We start from the raw sequence: 14151 nt of genomic DNA, 5'->3' as shown, positions 1-14151 counted from the left end.
AGCCTCGGGCCAATGGGTATCACAGATACATTGCATCCTGCCCATCCTCCCCAACTTTGCCTAGTATCGTAATAGATATTCTTAGTTATTATAAAATATGTATTAAACATATAATTATATATATAACATATATAAGGCAGCCCTAAATTAAAGGAATCTACCTGTGCCCCCTGTAGGTTCAAAGAGTGCTTTTGTACATTATATTCTTTAAACCTCACTTGTACCTGGAGAATCAAGTAGTATGTCTCTCTAGGACCACAGAGCTGGAAAACGCCAGAGTGCCACAGAAAGTGGTTTATTGCTTTTAGAACAAAATAAGATGCTCTCAGAACATTTTTTAGTGAAAAAAATAACTTTTAGAACTTTAGAACTTTTCTAAAACACTATGTTGTCAACTGAAGTAGGCAGTTCAATGTAGAAAACTTGGTGGAGGCGAGTGCCTGGGCTGACGGCACAGCTCGCGGGTGTGCGGACCAAGCAGCCGCTCAGAAGCGGGGCTTGCGCTTGCGGCCGGTGTACTGGGTGTCAGGTCTTACCTCCCTGTGGTGAAGAAAGGATGGGGCGGGCAGAACAGAGAGTCTCAGAAGAAAGAACGAACCCCAGGGACCCCTCTGGATGCAGGCGAGCCCTCAGTGGCAGACCCCCGCCCCCACCAGCCTGGCCCACTGGTACTTACTTGCCCTGACGCCTGCGGCGCTCCTTCTTCTCCAGCACCCACTCTCGGCTCTTCCTCACCACTCCCCGCCGCGCAATCCGGTATGGGATCCTGGGCAGGAGACACAGCTATGAGCCGAGGGATGGAGCAGCCTGGCTGTCTCCCATGTGAACCCAGGCAGGGAAAGCAGTGAGCTTCCCTCCAAGTTAGGTGGCCTCTGACGCCCCTTCTACAACAGAAGTCCCCACTCCTGGACAGCCCTCTTCCTGGGAACATCTGCTGGGGCCACAGCAGCTGCTATCAGGAAGGCAGGAGATGGGAGGCCCCACTCACTCACAGGCATCTCTGTGGTACATGACCACTTACTGGGTATGGGTACAGTCTGCCTGTGGAGCAGGCAGGAGGCCAAGCTACTTTTGGGGCAACGCAGGCCAGGATTGGCTCATGAGAGCCTGGCACTATCCAAGGAAAGCCAGAGCCCCATGCCCACTGCTGCTACTGCAGGCCCTAGCCTGGTACAAACCAAGCAGGGGCTCCCAACCACCATAAATGTCTGAGGTAGGAAAACAAGGCTGCCCAGCTCACGGCAGCCCCAACGATGATCCTCAAAGCCTGATCTGGGCCTCCAATCCTGGCTGAGGAGAAAAGGGAGCCCCCACAGCCCCACAGGAGGGAGGCCCTGAGAACAGGGGGTGCCTGGGCCCCAAACCACATCCGCAGCTGGGATCAAACCATTTCCAGCATAACTCACACCTTGCAAGGCCACTTGCCATTGGAGTAATGACCACTTCCTGAGCACCTGCATGCACGGCCCACAGATGCTCTACACTGGATATAGGCCAGCCTGGCCCTTCACTAGCCTGAGATGGGGCTGTGGCAGAGACCACCCACACTAAGCACAGCGAGGGCAGGGAGGCCCAGGAGCTGCTAAGGGAGTGACGGGGAAGCAGCACATGGTCTGGGAAAAGCAAGTGGGCCACAGAGACAAGCTGGCTGGTATTTCTACAGGCAGAAGATGGGGGCAGCATTCTAGACAACAGGCAATATGCAAAAATGAGGGAGTGTCAAAGGACTGAAGAGGAAGGTGAGGGAAGAGAAGACAGTCCCCTGTGCCTGGAGCCAGCGGTCCAAGAAAGGGAAGGGCAGGCTGGGCCAGTTCACGGAGGGGAGAACGCCAGCAAGGAATGTGTTCTCCCTTCAATAAGCAGTGGAGAACCAGGGAACAACACACAGACCCAGACTGTAGGGTACAGAAAGGCAGCGGGTCATGGAAGAACCTTAAGAGGGCCTACAGCTAAGGGGCGGGAGGTCTGACGGGACAGGTGCAAAGCAGAAAGAAGGCAGCTGCGACTGGGGGGCGCAGATGCAGGACTAAACCCCAGGAGTCTCTGAGGAAGCACAAGCTGGGGCAGTGAACAGGGGCAAGATGTGAGCCGCAGAAGGACAAGGGGAAAGAGCATCGGCGGAGAGAGAGGCAGCAGGTGAAGATGGTGAGCGCCCCACACCACAGGCGCCAAGAGGGAAGTGGTGGTTGAGCAGCAGCAAATGCGAGAGGCGGGCTGAGGCGTTCAGGAGAGCAGTTTAGGAAGGGCAGGGTGGAGGCCGGGTGGGGAGGATCCAGGAACACACAGGGGAAACAAAGTGGATGGGAAAAAATCAGAGATAAATTAGGTAAAGATTTTAAACACTTTTTCTTCACCTATTTATATATCGTAAGTGACCTGAATGTGATTAGACAGAAGTGACAGTAACAGGAGAAGCCCCTGAATATCCTTCCAATAGACAACAGCCTCCTCCCCTGCCCTCCCCACACCTGAGGACTTGAAGAGCGGGAGCCTGCAGCCCTGGGGAGACGAGGTCTGTGCCCGGCACCGTGCTGAGTCCTGCACGAACACACTCTCTACTCCTCAACACACTGCCCAAGTGGGTGGCAGGATCCCCCTTTGTAGACAGATGCGAAATGGATGCTCAGGTCACACAACTTACCCCAGTTTACAGTTAGGACGTGTCGTCTGTAGACACCGGTCTGAGGACAAGAGGGATCCTAAGATGGATGGAGGGAGTTAAACAACTCTTTCCTCTGTGAAGGAGAGGAGAGCACTCGCTGGGAGCAAGTGGTGGGCACCTTAGAGCAGACAACACCTAGAAGAGCCTCCAAATCCCCATCAGGAATGGCCTGAGGAAACTAAGAGGATGACCACGGAGGGCCAAGGGGTCAGATGGCACAAATATGTAGTGGACACGAGGAACACACTCATGATTTCCACCACCCGTGGGCCTTCCAAACTCATTCTTTCTCTGCCCATTTTTCAAGACTTTTCAGTCCTATCAGCCAGAACTAAGGAATAACCTCCCTCTTCACTACCTTGTAATCAGTTATTCATTCAACAAATATAAATATGTTTTAGCAACAAGATACTCTTCTGATGTCAGGGATATAATACCAGTCCCTACCAAATTTTCATTCTAGTTGGGGATATAAATAACAACCAACTAAGCAAATATATGATTTAGAGCAGTTAAAGGTATTAAGGAAAATTTTAAAAGGTAAGGAGAACTCAACTGAAGATACTGAACAGAGAAATGGCAACATATGACTTATATTTTTTAAAAATAAAAAGGAAAAGATCAGTCTTGCTGCTGCACAGGAAATAAATGGAAAGAGGCAAAGACTGAAGCAGGGAGACTAGTGAGGCAGCTTTCAATAATCCAGGCAGGGGTGGCGGGGACTCAGCCAGGCGGAAGAGGGGAAACGGCTGGAACCAGGACGTACATTGAGGCTGGGGGTGGCAGGACTGGCCGATGGATTGACCGGATGGGAGATGTGAGGAGGACAGGAATGACTGAGGATGGTAAGAATGGAGCAGGGAAGTTTGGGGGTGAAAACCAAGAGCTCTGTCTTGTTGGAGACACCAGTGGGAAGTTCAGGTACGGACACTTAGGAGGCAGTTCGGAAATGAGAGGCGGGGTTGAGAGCAAGGATGTAAAGCTGGAGTTACGAACCTCGAGTTGGTGTTTAAGGCAGCGCAGAAACAGCAAGCGTCCAGGCTGGGCCCCAGAGTGCCCCAGAGGAGGGCGGGCCAGCAGAGTAAGACCGAGAAGGAACAGCCAGCAAGGCTGAGAGAAAACCAGGAGGGGGGCAGGAGGCCAAGTGAGGAAAGTGTTAGGGAGTAATCGGCTGTGTCAGCTCCTACTGAGCAGGCAAGTTACAGTGAAGACAGAGAAGGAAAAAAGATGAGAAGCGACAACAGATTTGGCAAGATAGGTTGATGGTGGCCTCCACAAGAGCAAACTGATGAGCCAAAGAGGTCTGAGAGAATGGTAGGGGAGGCAGCAAGGACAGGCAAGTGCGAGAAGTTCTGTTATAAACAGAAGCCAACAAACAGGGTGGTAGCTAGGAGCTGTTATGAGGTTAAGGGAGGACCTGTCCAAAAACAGCAGAAACCTTGCAGTACATCTGGATGCTGGATGGGAACGACCCAGGAGAGTAAAGACAAGGATGTGGGAGAGGGAAGGGAGAACCACGGGAGCCAAGAGGGGAGGGGGTGCAGGATGTTGGTGGAAGTGGCAGCCTCGGACGGAGGACAGCCCGCCAGGAATGGCAAGGCGGACGACAGAGAGGAAGGGGATAAGGCTGTGTGGCTGCCCAGACATCCACAAGGGCCCCACCACTCAGCCCAAGGCAGGTGCAGGTACAGTCGCAAAAGGTTCCCTAGTCCTGTTACCACCCTTGTGTCACTGCCAACTCTGAACCCGAGAGGTTTCGTGAAAGCAGAGAGTAGAGGAGTCGTCTTGTCGCCACTTGCTTTGCCATGTCTGACAAACCTGGTGGCAGCAACTCCCTGCACCTCAGGCGTTACCTCCCACTCGTGAACCTGGACTCCCCGGCCTCCTCTTCCTCCACATTTCCGTTCAGGCCCTGAAGGAACCAAAGTACTCTTAGATCACCCTGGAAATCTCTCAAGCCCTCTGCCCCACCTCATAAGGCCTGAGCCCTTCCAACAGGTACTCGGCCCAGCCCCACAAGGGAACCAAAAAGACACAGGCCTGCAAACTCAAGGTCCCTCACCTTTGGCACAAAGGTCGAAGGTCCCGAAAACAAACAGAGGTAGAACCTGAAACAAGAAAGTGCAGAGGGCTGGGCTAATAAAGTCTTGCAGGGCGAGACAAGTCCTCCCCCTCCCTCCCATCTACAGGTCCAGAAAGGGAGAGCCTCCTGCCCGTCGGGGCCCTGTGACCCACCAGCACCACTCTGGCCTAGAGTCATCAGTGGCCTACGAGGCCATACCACCATCCTCTCTCCTGCAGCACGGCGGCATGGTGGCCCCCAGTACTCACTTCTTTGCTTTGGTACTGTTGGGGTAGTCCACCACCACACCTCCAGTAAAGCCAGCCCTGGTGGCCTGGGTGGTGATCAGCTCCAACTGATGAGAGAACGGTGGTGAGTTAGGAAGGCAGGCTGGAGAAGCAGCAGCTTCCCCTCCATTCCCCTTAAGCCAGTCTGGTCCCAGGACAGACCTTGCTTGGGAGAACTGAAGGTTTTCTGTATCTGACTGTTCCCAATTCTAAGTCCCCAAAAGCCACATAGATGAAACTGCAGGTTAGAACCAGCCATGGCATACACCTCCCTTGGGGGGATTACAGAACAGGCAAGCCCTTAATTCTCACTTTCTAGCCCAGGCACCCATCTTCCCCACTCAAATCTCAGGAAATGAATGGCCACCTATGCGGAGGCAGACTCATTCATGTTATTGGTCAGGGACAGCTCACCACTGTCTTTCAGAGTCTGTACTTCCTACCTCACCCCCTCACTCCTCATTCCTACTACATTACACTCCAGAGAACAGACAACTGTTAATGTTCTCTCACCCACTGCCCTGTCTACTCATTTGGTTATGGAAATCACCTGTTATACCATCTTATCCGTCAAGAGAGGACAAACGTCCTACCCTACTCCTACAGGTACCACTCTTCTTCCTTAGGACATTAGGTCATAAAACGTGCCCTCGGGGGCCACAGGGACCACTCTCGGGTGCTCACTCCCTCCTTTTCCCACCTATCAGCATAAGGATCCTTGTTCTGTCACTCTCCAGCAGCAGGAGGAGAGGTGAGTGAGGAGCAGGACAGTTTACCTGCTGCGGGTCCCTCCCCTTCCCTGCGCCTCCAGCAGCCAAGGGGCTCACCTGTTCTGAGTTCTCAGGGTACAGCTGCAGGACTGCTCGGGATCCACGAACCTGCCGAGAGAGACACTGCTGTGTTACAAACATCCCACGGGTCAGGACACAGACACCTCTTATTTACTAATAGTTACTGAGTTCCTATTATGTGCACAACACTGTCCTTAGGGCCAGGGACACAGCCATGAACAAGAGAGACAGCCCCTGAGCTTTTGGAGTTCCCATTTTAGCGAGGGAGGCAGCTAATTTACAGTAGTGATGAAGTGCCAAAGAGAAAACAAACTAGGACAAAGGGATGATGAGTAACGCAGACTGCTGAGTTTACTTTCGGTTCAAGGAAGGCCTCTCGGAGGGACACCGGAGCAGAGACCTGAAAGCAGTTATAAACACAAAAGTAAAGCTAACAAAGGTTCTCTTGATGGTAATTAACCACCCTGCTCCCCATCTGAGCATGGGCAGTACGGGAGGGGGTTGGGGGGGGTTGTGAGCACTCTGGAAGGCATCCTGTGTGGCCTGGACATGATGCCCCTGCCCTCACTGTGTGAAGTCCATGCCCCAAACCAACTTCTGATTAAAATTCAACATAGTGGGGGCCAGCCCAGTGGCGTAGAGGTTAAGTTCGTATGCTCTGCTTCAGTGGCCCAGGGTTCACAGAGCGTGGACCTACCCACCTCTTATCAAGCCACATTCTGTTGGCATCACACATACAAAAAACAGGGGAAGACTGGCACAGCTGTTAGGTCAGGACCAATCTTCCTCACCAAAAAAAATTCGGCATAGTGGACAGAGGAATTGCAATCAGTCTCAGATTTTGACATCAGTGTCTTCTGCATTTCATCAGGGAGTCTCAGCCCACTGAACTTTCTGTTTAGCCTGAGGACCTGGACAAAGTAACCACAATAAGGTCCTGCCATCCCATGTGGTCCCATCTGAATGGCCTTCCCATAGGATGCCTCTACTTCATCACTCTACCTGCAGGGCAAGGGAGGGACAGGCAGTCAGCCCACATGGGGAGGTGATCTCATACTCACCAGCACAGAATAAAGAGAAGAAAAAAAGCAGTACAGGCGCTTGGCAGGGATGTCAGATGTCTTGTTAGCATTACAGAGCCACTGCACAGCAGAAATGCTAAAAAAGGAAAGGAATCTGGTCAGGAAGGGGACCAATACCCACTGCTCCCCCTGCCTCTTCAAGACTCTAACACCATACACATCCTTGATCTCCAGGTGAAACCCTCCTGCTCACCACTCTTTCTTGGCCTGTGTAGGTCCACTGCAGGTCACTATTCTACAGCACTGAACCAAACAGGGTATAGAGAGGGGGAGCATTCACTTCCTTGCAGCCAGTCCTTGTTTCTACATGCATCTTAAGTTTAAAATTACTCAGCATGTCAAGGCTGCCTCTGCCACCTACCTCTTCATTCCCTTCCTCCAATCAAAGAGAACATGCCTTACAGTACCTACACAAAGCCATTCACTCACTCTCCTCCTCACTCACCTCCTTCAAGGATACCTGCCAAGCGTCTCCATAAGCCCCAGATTGAAAACCTCGAGCAGCTACTTACCATGTCCTCCTTTCGGGAATGCCCCTCCTCAGTGCTGCGCACACACATCCACAGAACCCTAAACCCCACAGCTTTGTCTGCCTGCCTCTCCCAGTTTTTACTTCCCTCCACTACTCTCCTGGGTCAGCACGCATTACTGTCTCGATTGCTTCAACCACCGAACTTAGCTCTCTTCTCCTCTTACATGATACTCCTAAAACACAGATCTGATCTTGCCACTCCCCATCAACCACAGAATAAAGCCCCAACTTTGAAGGATGGAGTTAAAAGCCTTCTAGGAACCAACCCCATGCAATCTCACCTTCCATGAAATTGCTCATTCATCCCTATGATCTATCAGACTCCTTTCTCCACCCACTTCTGTGCCTTTGCTCACACTTTCCTTCACTCAGAAACCCTCCCCCTCAACTCTCCAGATCCCTCCCCATCTTCAAGGCCCAGCCTCAGCCCCTCCTCCCTCCTCAGGGGTTTCCTGTGCTCTCTTGCTTCTCCTCACAACGATGGTGGGTCCCACAACTCCCAAGTCACACCCCACACTCGGCCTCGTGTTCAGCTGTCTCGCCCACATCTTACAGCACCCAACCAACCACGGAGAGTCTTAAAAACAGGGACTGTTTTAGTTCCAAACTCCACAGCACCTTGTGCAATGTCTTACACAGAACAAATGTTAAAAAAAAAAAAAAAAGCTTGCCATACCATCTCTCCTTTAAGACAAACAAAAAAAATGACTATTTACTCCTAAAACACACAGACCATATCACTGGTCTTTGGTTTTCCACAGCTTAGGACATCTCACCTAATCATCACGAAAACGCAATTGCTATCCTTGAAATGTTTCCCACAATCTTGCTTGCAGAGATAAGCTGATCCCTTACCCTGGAGGAAAATCTGCAAACCCAGATTTTCATTACTTACCCAGGTACCTACTGTTGACCCAGGACCAGAGGAGGAGGCGTCCCTCCAGGGAGGGCTAACTATGACTTCCTCCCCAGGCCCTCTCTCCACCCCATGGACCACACACCACACCACACTCAACACAACTCACCAAAGAGAAAGGACAACTTCACGCTCCAGACAGAAATTTCAGTGTTCTAAGCTCCGTTATCAAAGTTCTATGTACAAACTCAAAATTGACACAGAAAGGACTCCTAAGCCACCGAAGTGACTGGAGCAGTGGGGGCACTCTCCACCACAGAGAGTGGAGAGACGGGAACAAGATGGCTGCCGGGGCGACAAAATGGCTCCCAGAGGCTGGGACCTCCACCCCTCCCCCATCCCGGCATGAAGCAGACAAAGCACCTCTCCCAGAGCTGCCTGAACCCTGAACCCTGAAGCCAGCAGTGCAAGAGAATCAGAGGAGATAGTTTCCAAATACAGAAAAATACAGATCTGGGGGCCCTGCTCTAACCTTATAAATCTGAAAATCCTGGGGAATGTATATTCTTAAGTATCCTGTGGGACTCTGCTGTATAGCCAGGTTTGGGAAGCACTGGCCTGAAGGACTAAAGGCAGGACGTGAAGACTCTTACCTGATACAACCATCAAAGGAGCCTGGTTTGAAGGGGAGGCCCTGGCCCATGTCCCCCAGAAGCAGGTCTCCCTCTATCTCTCGGTCCAAAGCCGCATCTACATCGAAGAAGAGTAATTCAGGGAAAGAGACCAGATGCACAGCTGCTGCATACTCATGAGGGCAGTCTACCCCAGTGCTAAATAGGACGTACTCACCCAGCATGGCAGGGCTGATGTCAATGCCCACCCAGTAGTGCCCTTCATACGAGAGATAATCTCCACTCAGCCCAGAACCACAGCTGGAAGACAATCAAAAAGGAACTCGACAGTGTGAGCAGCAAAGACACTCCACTACCTGGACAGTTAGAACTGGGCCCCAGGTTCTCACCCAATATCCAACAGGTAACAGGGCCGATCCTCGGGCAGATAAAGGAGCTCCAGTGCTCGCCTAGCCATCTTGGTCTGGACATCAATCATCCGTGAGCTGGGAAGGCAGAAACACAAGCGAGTGATAAAGGAGTTCTAGGCTAAAACCTCACCCAGAGCACAAACAGCCAGAGAAAGGAAAAAAGGCACAATCACCCAGAGATACTCTCCCAGTCACCCAACTCAGTCACCAAACTCAACCACAACTATTTGAAAATGACCCAGAAGTCCATGTAATACAGCAACAAGTTATTTTGTGACACAAATTCTAACTACACCAGCTGCAAAGCTAATGTGAAGGGATTAACTAATGACTAACCATAGGGTATTTTCAACTCAATCAGGATTTGATGTTGTACTACTTAAGAAAGAGTTTTCTGGAAGAATTTACTCTGCTATATAGGGATCAACAACGCAGAACGAAAATCTATGGCAGTGATGTCCATGAGAAATATAACGCAAGCCACATGAGACTTTTTTTTTTCCTGAGGAAGATTAGCCTTGAGCTAACATCTGCCGCTAATCCTCCTTTTTTTGCTGAGGAAGACTGGCCCTGAGCGAACATCCGTGCCCATCTTTCTCTACTTTATATGTGGGACGCCTACCATAGCATGGCTTGCCAAGCGGTGCCATGTCCGCACCAGGGATCCAAACCGGTGAACCCTGGGCCACCGAAGCAGATCGTGCACACTTACCCGCTGCGCCACCGGCCGGCCCCTACATATGACTCTCTAGTAGCCACAGTTAGAATGAAATTAAATACGTAAAATTAACTGTAATAGTCGTTTCTCCAACCCAAAATATCTAATAATACATTTTACTTAACCCAATATGCTCAAAATATCATTTCAACACATCAACATATGAAATGATCAACAAAATATTTACATTTTCTTCATACTAATTTAAACCAAACACATTTCAATGGTTGGCTGATGGCTACCGGTTACCATATTGAACAAACAGATCTATAGCATATCTGACTTTCCCAGGATCAAGGGAAAGAATCACAGAATCACACATAATAGTTTTCAGAATGTGAAACACAGGGCTCTGCAGCTGGAAAAAACTTTGCATTTGCTACATAATGACGATTGGGCCAGAGATTTTTGCTGACCTTCTTCCTGGTCTTGGACTCTAAACAGAAAGGAGAGAAGAGGTATCTGCAGAATTTTCTACAGAGTAATGTATCAGAAAGGGTAGGCTTGGGAGTCCCCGCTCTAGCCTTCACCCGCTAAATGACTTCGTAGTTATACAAATAAGTGCCCTCCGAGAAATTCAGATACTACACCAACAGTTGTCATGAGGAGTTAACTAGGTAACTGTAAACAGGCGCACACATTCTAAAGGAATTCTAGAGTAAGCATTCTAAGAATGTCATTTCCTGCCCCCCAACAGCACTGACCCCTTACACATATCCACTGCCTCCTATTTTACCACACGCTTAAAACACGCTGTCACATTAAACTTTGAAAACGACCTAGAGAGAGTAGATATAATCACTCCCATTTAAAGACTGAGATTACCGAGGCCCAGAGGGTTCGGAGGTTTACTTAAAGTTAACTTTGCCAGTGGGAAAAACGGGACCAAGCTGGGTCCCTTCCTTTCCTCAGCCCCCAAATTCTGCGTGTTTTACAAGCAACGTCCGCAATCCGGGCAACTTGCCGGTTCCCGACCCCCGAGGCCGCGCAACATCCAGGCTCCCCTTACTTGCGCACGTATTTCCGGGCTTCATTCTTGTCGTAAAACTGCGGGGAAAAGAGAAAAAGGGAATAGCGGGAGGAATCAGAACGCAGAGGCCCTAAAGGAGAGAGGAGTGCCCGCTGGCCAGAGGCCTCACCAGCTCCGGGGGCCCGCCGTGCTCCGGTCTCCGCCCGCGACACGCCATCCCTGAGCCTCGGCAGCACGACTGGTACCGGCGTTTCCCGGAGCCCGGCTTTTATGTCATCAGCCCCGCGACCGCCTCGTAATACGCATGCTCCATCCCTGTCCCCGCCTCCTTTTTCACTCGATTGGGCTACAGGGCCTACGCGCCGCGAACACCGCGCTTCCCATTGGCCAGTTCATCTTGCACCGCCCGCCCTATCCATCCAAGATGGCAGCCAAGCGCGGTGTGAGGTGCCCGCGGCTGTTAATGTGGAGGTTGTGGCAGGCCGGTGGAGCGCCACAAAACCTGGGATTCGGCTTGCGCCTGAAAGTGAGGTCTTATTCCCCGGGCGACGGCCCCTACTCTCGCACGGCGCTCTATGAGCTGCTCGGCGTCCCCTCCACAGCCACACAGGCGCAAATCAAGGCGGCCTACTACCGGCAGTGCCTCCTCTACCATCCGGACCGCAACTCGGGGAGCGCCGAGGCTGCCGAGCGCTTCACGCGCATCTCCCAGGCCTACGTGGTGCTGGGCAGCGCCACCCTGCGCCGCAAGTATGACCGCGGCCTGCTCAGCGACGAGGACCTGCGCGGACCCGGCGTCCGGCCCTCCAGGACGCCCGCCGCCGACCCCGGCCCGCCCCGCGCCCCGCCGCCCGCCTCGCGGGCCCACGGCCGTGGTCAGGCCGCGCCGGACGCCAGCCGCACCATGTTCGACTTTGACGCCTTCTACCAGGCGCACTACGGAGAGCAGCTGGAGCGCGAGCGGCGCCAGAGGGCCCGGCGAGAGGCCCTCCGCAGGCAGCAGGAGGAGCGGGCCAAGAAGGGCTTCCGCTGGGACGACACCCGGGACACGGCTTTCGTCTTCCTCCTCCTTGCCATCTTCATCCTCGTGGGCTTTCGGTTTTAACCGGAGAGAGGAGGGCAGGGAGCAGCCGGTCAGCCCCACGAAGATGACCTTTCCCGTCTTCTCGAACCCTTTGCCATTTATAGTCTACCTCTGCTGGGGTCCGAAGGAACTGCTCTCCCCGTCCTTCCCCACCCACCCAGCTTAGCCGCGGACCTGCACATCCCTCCCACTCCGGTCCAGAAAGGGAGGCTTTTCGATGCCCAAGAAAAAGGCCCCAAGATGAAGAGTCCCGAAAGCCCAAGAGTGAAGGGTTTTCTAGAGTCCCTTGGGTGCCTGCTTCCAGAGGTTGACAACTTCTGGAACACTTGCTCTGGCTTTGTTGTAAAGTCCCGAGCAAGCATTGGCTGCTCCTGCCCCACGCTTGTACCGTGGGGCTCCTCTGTAACCTTGAAACGTGCAATGTGACCAATTGTTGGCTACCAAAAGAAAATTTCTGGGGTTGTACGAACCTTGTCTTTCTGTGAGTTCCCCAAGCTACAGGTGAGACCTGATGTAGGGTAAGAATGTGATATGTGGGAACCTTGCCATTCTTCTGTGGTCAGCCCCAGACCCCGCTCCCCGTTCTGTGGGTGGCATGTGGGATTGGGAGAGCAAGGTCATCGAGTACGCAATGGACTTTCCTGTGCCCATACTTATCTAATGGATGACCTTGGAGCAGTTACTCTGTGCACATGACTGCAGAGGAGCAAATCATTTGCTCTCTTGAGGTCTGTCACACTTTATTATCCATAGTTCTGATGGGCTCAGTGGTTAAAATATGATGCTGGTAGAGTCAGATTTATCCTTGGGACAGTGTACCTGTCACTTGGTCATCCCTTTACCAGCCAACCCCATCGCTAAGTGTGCAACTCATCCCCTCCCAGAAATAGAACAACTAACTGAGAGTTTGAGTCGCCTGAATGTGGCCCAGCCTCCTGTTTAGCTTGCAGTGCTTATCATACGCCCCATAAGCCAAGTCCTTGCAACACGGCTGCTGCGGCTGTGGGTAATTTGGGGAGTTTGGAGTAGAGAAGACTGCTAGAGGCACAGGAGGCACGTGGTGGAAACTCAGTTTCTTATGGAGAGCTGGCTGAAGCTTTTTTTTTTTTGTCTCGTTTGTGCTAAGCAGTTGGTCGTCGCTTGGCTGGAACTGTAGTAGTCAGGCTCCCTTAACCCTGTTCTTCGGGTGTGGATTGGCTGTGAGATTGTAGGTGCTCAAACGTTTATGCACTGAGTGTAAAGCTGTGGGATAGGAAACCTGTGCAAGAGATCTACCACAAGGGTGTGGACCAAAGTCGAGGTTCTAAACAAAATCAGAGGTGCTTTGGTATATTAATACCAATTCCTGCACTTAGTCTTTTGTGTGAAATCCTTGTATAAATTGGGATAAACCCACAGCGATTTGAACTTGGTCGCTTGGAATCCATTCGATTCTCTGGCCTTAGAGACTGCAGGCAAGCTCTTAGTCATTGTCTTTGCAGTGATCATACAGTTCAGGAGTGATGGTTCAGACCTGCTGGCTCAGCAAGCCTGGGCTTGGGGGAGGGGCAAATGTACTTTTAGAAAGAACATTTAATGTTATTATGTTTCATATTTGGAAAACAAGGCGAAAGGTCTGTTCTTTTTTAAATGCAAACTACAGTAAGTGAAGATTAGTAAAACGTACAGAAACTAGTGATTCTCAACCAAGGAGTTGGAGCATAGCAGTGTCCTTGGGGCAAGATTCTGTGAAAGTTTCTATCAAAAGGGGTTGGAGTTCTTTTGGATTTTGTCTGTAAAAGTACTAGTGGTCTGTAATAGCTGGGGACCTTTCTCATGGGCTGCTTGACATAGACCTCTCAAGTTTGTTTTCTCTCAGTGAAGATTGCAGCCACGAACATTCCCTGGGGCACCAGAACATACATGGAGGTAGAAAAAAAGTTCCAGAAGCTGGGGCGGGGGGGGGTAGGGGGGGTGGGGTGGGGGCGGCGGCGTCCAGACTGTGTGAAACTTCTGGAACGTTTCAGAACATTCCATGCAACTCGAAGCAGGGTAGTCAATAAAGTTTATTAACCATCCAACTGTA

General features: G+C 51.6%; 2 protein-coding genes and 1 non-coding gene across 5 annotated transcripts; 1 reads left to right on the top strand and 2 right to left on the bottom strand.

The window, feature by feature from the left end:
• Positions 1-279: 279 nt before the first annotated feature.
• On the bottom strand, positions 280-11372 carry BUD23 (BUD23 rRNA methyltransferase and ribosome maturation factor). Of its 3 annotated transcripts, none has more exons than XR_011424281.1 (13): positions 11172-11372; positions 11042-11079; positions 9294-9389; positions 9122-9204; positions 8926-9022; positions 6864-6960; positions 5839-5889; positions 4994-5079; positions 4725-4770; positions 4516-4574; positions 2642-2735; positions 677-766; positions 280-540 (listed from the first exon to the last, which is right to left on the bottom strand). XR_011424281.1 is itself a non-coding variant. In XM_001504510.5 (12 exons), the coding sequence occupies exons 1-12, from the start codon at positions 11217-11219 to the stop codon at positions 486-488; spliced, it is 846 nt and encodes a 281-aa protein (XP_001504560.1). In that variant the 5' UTR covers positions 11220-11372; the 3' UTR covers positions 280-485. The 3 variants fall into 3 exon arrangements, 1 of the variants encoding a protein (XP_001504560.1); XR_011424282.1 differs by having other exon boundaries at positions 2642-2699; XM_001504510.5 differs by lacking the exon at positions 2642-2735.
• LOC111767658 (small Cajal body-specific RNA 20) lies at positions 1203-1334 on the bottom strand. The gene has a single exon (XR_002799470.1). It is a non-coding gene; the product is annotated as a small Cajal body-specific RNA 20 (non-coding RNA).
• A 54-nt stretch (positions 11373-11426) lies between the features above and the next one.
• DNAJC30 (DnaJ heat shock protein family (Hsp40) member C30) lies at positions 11427-12551 on the top strand. The gene has a single exon (XM_023655456.2). The coding sequence runs from the start codon at positions 11427-11429 to the stop codon at positions 12105-12107; it is 681 nt and encodes a 226-aa protein (XP_023511224.2). The 3' UTR covers positions 12108-12551.
• The last annotated feature ends 1600 nt before the right edge of the window (positions 12552-14151 follow it).

This window comes from Equus caballus, chromosome 13, assembly GCF_041296265.1.
Source record: "Equus caballus isolate H_3958 breed thoroughbred chromosome 13, TB-T2T, whole genome shotgun sequence".
In the NCBI taxonomy this organism is placed as follows: domain Eukaryota; kingdom Metazoa; phylum Chordata; class Mammalia; order Perissodactyla; family Equidae; genus Equus; species Equus caballus.
This window is presented reverse-complemented; position numbering and strand designations above follow the sequence as displayed.

What these genes read in the sequence shown, in the direction of transcription:
- DNAJC30 (XM_023655456.2), top strand. Translation starts at nt 11,427, where the DNA reads ATGGCAGCCAAGCGCGGTGTGAGGTGCCCGCGGCTGTTAATGTGGAGG.
- BUD23 (XM_001504510.5), bottom strand. Translation starts at nt 11,219, where the DNA reads ATGGCGTGTCGCGGGCGGAGACCGGAGCACGGCGGGCCCCCGGAGCTG. An exon ending in TCCTTTGATGGTTGTATCAG is followed by an intron (nt 6,961 to 8,925) that starts GTAAGAGTCTTC and finishes TTCCTTTTTTAG; the next exon opens with CATTTCTGCTGTGCAGTGGC. An exon ending in TCCAGGTTCACGAGTGGGAG is followed by an intron (nt 767 to 4,515) that starts GTAACGCCTGAG and finishes TCTCCTGCCCAG; the next exon opens with GATCCCATACCGGATTGCGC.